General features: G+C 40.9%; 1 protein-coding gene across 3 annotated transcripts; it reads left to right on the forward strand.

Annotated features, from left to right (window-relative positions):
- Positions 1 to 1,643: 1,643 nt before the first annotated feature.
- On the forward strand, positions 1,644 to 8,149 carry tchp (trichoplein, keratin filament binding). Of its 3 annotated transcripts, none has more exons than XM_077522380.1 (13): positions 1,644 to 1,705; positions 1,970 to 2,167; positions 2,363 to 2,561; positions 2,650 to 2,706; positions 2,887 to 2,964; positions 3,095 to 3,265; positions 3,346 to 3,458; positions 3,532 to 3,598; positions 5,177 to 5,349; positions 5,466 to 5,547; positions 5,657 to 5,821; positions 5,934 to 6,038; positions 6,128 to 8,149. In XM_077522380.1, exons 2-13 carry the CDS (start codon positions 1,974 to 1,976, stop codon positions 6,158 to 6,160), a joined length of 1,437 nt encoding a protein of 478 aa, XP_077378506.1. In that variant the 5' UTR covers positions 1,644 to 1,705; positions 1,970 to 1,973; the 3' UTR covers positions 6,161 to 8,149. The 3 variants fall into 3 exon arrangements, with proteins under 3 accessions (XP_077378506.1, XP_077378507.1, XP_077378508.1); XM_077522381.1 differs by having other exon boundaries at positions 1,668 to 1,870; XM_077522382.1 differs by lacking the exon at positions 1,644 to 1,705 and having other exon boundaries at positions 2,019 to 2,167; positions 2,421 to 2,561.
- Positions 8,150 to 8,194: the final 45 nt, after the last annotated feature.

The raw sequence follows: 8,194 nt of genomic DNA on the forward strand, positions 1-8,194 counted from the left end.
AAAAATACATGGCAACATGAACGAGGACATAAGGACTGTGGGACGCTTCCATGCACTGACTGTGACACTTCGGCACTGAGGGGAGAATGCAGGTGGCTTTTATTGCAGTAGGTGATTGGTGGCAGGTGGTGATAATCAAGGGCGGGGACCGGTAATTATGGCGCGGCAGGAAGGGCAAGTGACCTGGGGTGAGAGGAGAGTTAGGATTTCAAAGTAAAACGGGAAACAGAGACACAAAAATAAAAGCATGAACCGCCACGCCTGGTGGCGGCGTGACACTTTGATTTGCATTATTCCCTCACAAACTCATCGTGCTCCTTTTGTTATTAAATTTTTGATACTACTTTCCTGGTCGTCTTCCGTCTGCTTTGGGGTCCAATCAATCCACTCGCTCCTGCAACACTTTGCTTGGTTTTATTTTTTTTTCTTGAACCTTACAAAGACAATTTTCCTGAGGTATTTAGACTTTGCAAGATTGCTGTTGTCACTCCGGTCAGCACTGCTTCCTGTGAGAGAAGCTTCTCTGCTTTAAAACTCCCCTCAGGACAACAATGGCTGATGACAGGTTAAGTCACCTCGGAACTCTCAGTATCAAATCAGGGAGGGCACACGCCCTCAACATGGATGAGTTTTTAAAACATTTTGCTACGACCCACAACAACCGAAGGATTATGCTATTCTGAGCCAGTGTTAAGGTAGTTTGGCACTTAGGACCTTCTGTCATACTGTAATACAAATTTGCACTATGTTCATGTTATGTTGATAAAAGTACTGCATTTTTTTGAGTAATTGCATGAATACAGTATCTGTGTGTGTGCGTGCAAGTTCATTCACGTTAAACAGTAATGATGTTAATTGTTCATAGACTGAATTATTTTTTGTACATGGTTAATAAAAGGCACAATATGTGCAAAAATCTCCTGTGTGTTTACTATGTACTTAAATATATTTAAACATTTAGAGAGTCCGATTGAAATTTATTTTCATGAAAATAAATTTGGCATCATCTTTGGATGAAGTATCCTTGCCCTGTCCCCCCTATTTATAAAAGTCTGGCTCCGGCTCCAGTCTTCCTGGGTGGATTTTGCATGTTCTCCCCGTGCCTGCGTGGGTCTTTTCCGGGTACTCCGGTCTCCTCCCACATTCCAAAGACGTGCATGGCAGGTTAATTGGGCGCTCCGAATTGTCCCGATGGTGTGCTTGTGAGTGTGGTTGGTTGTTCGTCTCTGTGTGCCCTGCGATTGGTTGGCAACCAGTCCAGGGTGTCCCGCACCTACTGCCCAGAGCCAGCTGAGATAGCCCCCCCCCCTTGTGAGGAATAAGCGGTCAAGAAAATGGATGGATGGGTGGATGTAAGTAACATTGATTGGAATGTATGAGTGTTTGCATATATTTTAGTTGTTTTTGTTGGTTATTTCTTATTTTGGCAAGAACTGTTACTGAATTGTCCATTTATATTTATTCAAAAATAATAATGAATTGAGCTACTGTTAAAAACGATCAGCTTATATACAGTAGTGCAGTAGTTTATTCATTATTTAGGTTATGTTTTGTTCATTCATTCATTCTCCATACCGCTTATCTCACTACGATAATTTTTGTTTTTTTAAATGTATTTGGTCTCTCGGACTTTCCGTAGTAGCGTGATGGCAAGTAACCAGGAAGTAGAAAGACAATCAAAGCGCGGTAACCACGGATGACTTTGGTATAATACTGTTTTTAAAAGTCGTTCGTTTTAATATAAACTGTGGATAAATATAACTTATGAGAGAATACGTACTACACTGAATTTTGGACCCAAATGTTTGTAAAATATATTTTTTACAATGTGCTTTGGTAGAGATGCGATCACCTAACGGTTGTCTGTTGGGTGCGTTTGCAAGCAAAACAAGCTACGTCACCTAGATGGAGCAAGCAAATTAGATAATTAGGATGCAGCATTTGTCGTTTAATCAGTTTGTCTTCGCAGGGTCATGGCTCTACCGTCACTTTCCTCTTATGCGCCGCCGTTTCGGCAACGGGCGATTGGGATCCAGATGGCCCGCAAGAGGGAGCAGCAATGTAGGAGGCGGGAGCAGTTGGCCGTCAATGCTAAGTACTTTAAGGACCAAGTTGTCCACAATCAATTCCACTCCGAGTGGACCTCCAGGCACTCCTTCGACCAGAGGTAGGCAGCACACAACAAATGTTATTACTTGCGTTGATTGTTTGAAATGCATATGAAGGATCCATATGGCTCTTAGGTGATGGCTAGATTGGTGATGTCTCCTCAGACTATTTCCGTATAGCGTTTCTTACATGAATCCACATTTTACAAACATGGGAGCCTGAGACAAACAACTTGCGTCTATTGCTTTGTCAGCATGGAAGCATATTGTAAACAGAAGCTGGGGGATGATAAAATGAACACTCTGGAACAGCGTAGGATACGGCTCAAGCACATGCTTCAAGAGGAGCAAAAGCAACTGGCCGCAGAAATGCAGCTTGTGGTACCGCTCCAAGGTGCATTGATGGACACAGCAGAAGCGCAGTACTTGTTAGGAGAGGAGAGGAGAAAAAAGGTAGATTAAGTCAATTATCCTAAGCCTGGTACATTTCTGTCTGTGTTATGCTTATCATTGTTACTGTCTTGTACTGTACTTTTCCCAGCGAGCACAGAAGCTTCTGAAGGAGTACCGTGAGAGAAACAACCCTCGATTGTACCAGGTAGCCAATTTCTTTTATTTAACAGGAAAAAAAAGCACTGTGGACTACGGGAGCATCACAAATTGGACAATGCTTGTGCCTCTGGTTATGATAAACAACTAAGCAAGTCTTGCCGTTCACATGTTAAAATGTTTTCTGTCAAAGGTCTCAAGTTCCTCCCTGCTTTTAATTTGTTCACAGGTTGACTCGGCCTTACAACAACAACAACAACAACAAGTTGCCAGTCCGTTGCAAGTACAAAGTTCTGAAAAGAAACGGGTAGGAAAGCCAGCAAGTCCTAGTCATATCAATTTTCTTGTGTCTTTTGTGAGCTTCGTTCAAATCTAAAATATTCTCAAATCCATGCTCTTAGTTTGTTGTTGACGTTTTAATTTCTTCAAACGTACAGCAAGAAGCGGAGGCGGCGGAAAAATGTCACTTTCAAAATGAATGCGAGAGGAGTCAAAGAGAAGACCTCGAGAAGATCAAACAAGAAGAAGAAAATAGAAATCTTGAAGAGCATCAAAGAGCAAAAGAAATTCACCAAAAAATGGAAGAATTGAGGTTAATGGAGGAAGAGGTACTAAAAAAATGCACAAAAGCAGATGTTGAGGGCAAAAATGCTTCTATGTAGATTTTATTTTTGTTTTCCTGGCCAAGGCAACTCATCTAAAGAAGGAAGAAGAAGCTTTGCAGGTGAAGCTGTGGGAGCTGGACAAAATGGACGCTGAGAGAAGAAAATTTGAGGAAAGGCGTAAGAAGGCTGAAATGCAGTAAGAAAAACTTGTAAGGTGCAGACACATTCAGGCTGGTGAAAGACTAATCTTTCAATACTTCTTCAATTAGGAACTTCCTGATCCGACAATATAGAGCTCAGCTCAGGAGGCGAGCCCAGCAGGTGCAGGAAGAGCTGGTGAGTCTTTAAATTGTCACTCGGAGAAGTATTAAACCTAAATTTGCAGATTTCAATTTTGTTTGTCAACTGCTCCTAATGAGAAAAGATTAAGATTCTGTCCTATAGATGCCGTAGGGTATTGTGAGATCCACCACAAGAAGCAAAATTCAGGGAATAGTTGATGTTCCCTTAACTCATTCACTGCCAGTCATTATAGAAAATTTTTACATTTCCAATACTCACGTGATATTCCATTCAATAATTATATATAAACCGAATCTACCAAATAACAGAATAGACTCCCTACTTTTTGTCCCGTCCCGTTCTTTTATAATTGACAGCAGAAAAATGTAGGTTTGCCAAAATACAGCCATTTCTCCCATGGACTCTGAAACTGTGTTTATTTCCTATAAAATGGGGCAATGATGTCATCTACCGGTGCTGGGCATCAGTAAAGTTGTTTCCAAGTTTGATATTTACAGTGGAGCATGCTCAGATTCGCCCCCATTTAGCACCGCTCTAAAAAATACAATTGACAAGTATACTTGTCAAAGGCAGTGAATGAGTTAAAAGTGGTTGTAATTGCCAATCTAATAGTTTAAACTAAGTCTGCAACCTGCGGCTCTAGAGCCACATCTGGATCTTCAGTCTCTCTCCTGTGGCTCCCTTTGGATCTCTTAAAAAAAAAAAAAAAGGTAGAAATTAGTATAACTTTTACATATTTTTTTTACATTTTTATTATAAATATTCTTTAAATTAATTATTAATATTGAATTAATGAGAAGAAAAAAGAATGTCGAAATTTCTAAGTTGTCAAAGGAAAGGGAGATGTCAATGATTAAAGTGAAAAAAAAAGTTGCCCAAAAGAAGAGGAAAGGCAGAACATTATATAATGTACATACATTTAAAAAATATATTTTAAAAAAGGCAAAAAGAAAATGTTCAAAAACTACAAACCAAAGAAAAAACAAATAAATCCTCCCACCCCCCCACAATTTGCCAAAAGTCAGAAAAAAAAGGCAGAAACAAATGTAAAAAAAATAGCCATAAAATGTCTAAAAAAAAAAAAAAAAAAAGCGAGGCATAAAATGGCCATAATGTATTCAGAAAATTGTCCAAAATTTGACAGAAAGACAGACAAACGCTAAGAAGGTATTTAAAAATAAAAATAAAAAATTACACACAAAAAATCCAAACACCAAAGACGAGAGTTAGAAGAAAATGAATCTCAACGTATTGGATGCTGCATATTTTCTGTTATAGTGCAGCTCTAATTAACTTTTAGACCCTCAATACATTAGACTACACTAACACACAGTTTCCTTTATCATAATGTTCAAATGTTTTGCGGCTCCAGACACATTTTTGGCAAGAAGAATCAGATATTTTGTGAGTGGCCATTTCAGGCCGGTGACTCCCCTTTGCATCAAAATACCGTATTAATCTGTGCGTGTGGCCAGCTGGCGTGCAGTTCCCATGGCGACGAACGACAAATAATCGCTGGTCAGGTTAGCTGGTTAACACCTAGCGAAAACGGCAATCAATGGCCATGAAGAAAGTGTAGGAATGATTCAACAACACTCTTGTGTCCTCCAGGAGTCTGATCACAAGATCTTGGCAGCCTTGCTGAAAAGAGAGCAGACAGAGGTTGGGGTGGAGGGGGCACGAAGAGAAAGGGTCTTCGCCGACGCTGCTTGGATGAATCGTGTGATTGAAGAGCAGCTTCAGGTGGAGAGAGAGCGGGAGGCCGAGTTGGACCTCCTACACAGGTGAGCGCCGGCTTTCGGCCTTCTCGAAAAATTACTGTGCTTGTTGTATATCGTGAGTTGGTCTTTTTGTATTGTGCCTTTTAAATACACATCTCTAACTGCACCTTCTATTTTAGAGCGGAAGCTCAACGTGTGTGGGAGAAACGGGAAGCAACCTGGGAACAGGAGAGAAAAGCCAGAGAACTACTCATGCATGAGGTGCGCTTGTTTCTACAATAAGCACATTTGTAATATCTCACAACCATTCCAAAACATTACCCAAGTAATAAAAGGCGGAATGAGCATTCTTGTATTTGCCCTGTTAAAGGTGCTTGTGGGAAGACGGCAGCAGCTGGAGCTGGAAATGCGTAAAAATCGCGAGGCTCAATTAGAATCCCTGAGGAGCCGAGAGGAACTGATCCAGGAGCTGGAACTGGAGAGGGACCTCAGACGCCAGGAGGGGGAACAAAAGCAGTGCAGTAGACAAGAACAGGTGCAAAAGATTGGTGCTTATCACCTTTGACTGATGACGCAATTGAATTAAGAGAAACGGTGCTGTTTACATTTGTGTGCCGTATAATGTAGTTTGCATGCGTGTCCTGCAGGAGGAGCAGCAGCTCCAAGATCAGTGGGAAGAGCAGTGCAGAATAGAGGAACTACAGGATGACGTGAGAAAGCAGAGGATAAGCAATGGCACACACCAGCCAAAGGTACAATCACAATTCGCCGATCAAGCTCTGGCAGGAAACTTGACTCTTAAATGTAAAGACCGACAATTTTTTTTTTTTCCTAATTTCAGAGACGCAGCAAGCCTCGAGTAGTGTGGACATGAGCAACTGGAGCGGCGTGGCTCAGTGGTAGAGTGGTCGTCCCCCATCTGTGAGGTTGTGGGTTCAATCCTCCCAGTGGACCTGGCAGCAGCTGACCATTTGTGTGTGAATGGGAGGCTTTGTAAAGCGATATGGGCACTACAGCTAAAAAAAAAAAAAAAAAAAGCGCTATATATATATATAGAGATAGACCGATAATCGGCCAGACCGATATTTGACATATTGGTACATATCGGTATCGGTCTGTTTTATTAATCTGACGGCCGATACAAGCGATCCATTTAAAACTCCGTCTTTTCGCTTCGAATGCAGCCCAGAGCGTCTCTGTCTGTTATGGAGTCCAACTCCAGCAACGTAACGCCCATAGCAGCATTTGATTGGTTAGCCGTGCAAGAGCCAGAACCAATCAGTAGTGTATGCCGTGTATCACAGTAGCCGGTCACACACGCACCCACGGACACAACGCGAGACACATGCTTCGAAGGTAAGTTAAAAGAGAAGAGACTCCGCCGAACTTTTCACCATGATAAGCTAAACACATTGAATTATGTTGTGTATTAAATGCACTATATGAATGGAGCTGCATTGCCTTGCATTGAATCCCCGCTAGCTAACAGTGGTGTGTTCAGCTTAGCATGTAGGCTAACACCCAGTAGCTAATTCGCTACTTGAACTACTCGGGGAGGGAATCACACACATTTTCACTTAATTAAGTAAACAATGTTTGTTAGAAAGATTCCAAATATTAACAGTTGTCATTATATTGTCTAGTTCCATGTTAAGAGTAGAGTAATGTCATTATATTTACCTCTCGTGACGCACACATTGCAGCGGTTATTATGCAGTTAGATGCCACAGTGACACTAAATAGCGTTTAGTTACTTTAGATTGTGTTTATTTGTCGCACTGGTTTGCCGTTGTGTGCCTTAAGCTTCGACGTCGATTTGATTGACAGCTCGTTGTGCACCTCGTTAAAGTCCGCTCCGTAACAAATTAAGTGTCTCAAACACCGTTTAACTACACGAACGTGTTGTCTTCCGTATGTTAGGCATTAGTAGAGAAGTGCACTAAAGTATAGTGTGCTTATTTGCTCGTTTTGTCTCTCTTTTCACGTCATGCCTGCCGTCAGTTGGGACATTATGCTCTCAATGGGCGCCGCCATTATGTGACATCTACGGCCGTAGTTGGCTGTAATTAATGTTCAGTGATGTAATTTCGTTACGTGCATCATACTTTGAATAATGAGCTCATGTTTGGTGTGTTGTATAACTTTCTCGTGTGTTAATAACCATTCATGTGTACAGCTAAGATAGTGCTTGTTAATGTGAATTAGCAATACACACACGTGTCTATAAGTGTAAAACACATTAAACAGCAGAAACTGGCAGCGGTCCACCGCAACAATGTCTGTTTAACCAAGTTATTCTTACTATTATTATAACCAAGTTATTTTACTCTACCTTTTTCTGCGTTGATTGGGGCATCCTAAGTGGCAGTAAACTACATGATGAAGTGTGTCCTGAAGCTGTCTTTTGACAGTTCTCTTGTAGAGAGGAGTAGCATGATATTGCTGTTCTCGATTTAAGATCCTCAGCTTATCAAAACTGTCTATATGGTAACAATAACAATAATCATAATAAGGTCTACAAGAACTGTATGGTGTTCAGGGATGAATAGTTTTTCTCATGGATTTTTATTTTTTTTTTGCTGTAGTAATAAGTAATGCCACAGCTGATGCACATTTTGAATGATAGGGTTCCTCCTATTACTTCAAAATATAAAAATATAACATTTATAGAATAAAACTACAAGTATCCCAAAATGCTATAAAAGGTAATGTCACGTTGGCCCCCACATTTAACTCCCCCCGCCACCAACGTCTTATTGCAGATAGAAGGATGTAAAATGAAAAGTGCAGTGTGAGAATCCATTGTAAAGAACGGTTAGGGTTTGCACTATTCAAAAATTTGGTGCCAACATTTTAACTTTTACTGCAAATGAATATCGGCTTCAAATATCGGTTATCTGCCTCCTTG

Source organism: Festucalex cinctus, chromosome 5 (assembly GCF_051991245.1).
Source record: "Festucalex cinctus isolate MCC-2025b chromosome 5, RoL_Fcin_1.0, whole genome shotgun sequence".
NCBI classification, from domain to species: domain Eukaryota; kingdom Metazoa; phylum Chordata; class Actinopteri; order Syngnathiformes; family Syngnathidae; genus Festucalex; species Festucalex cinctus.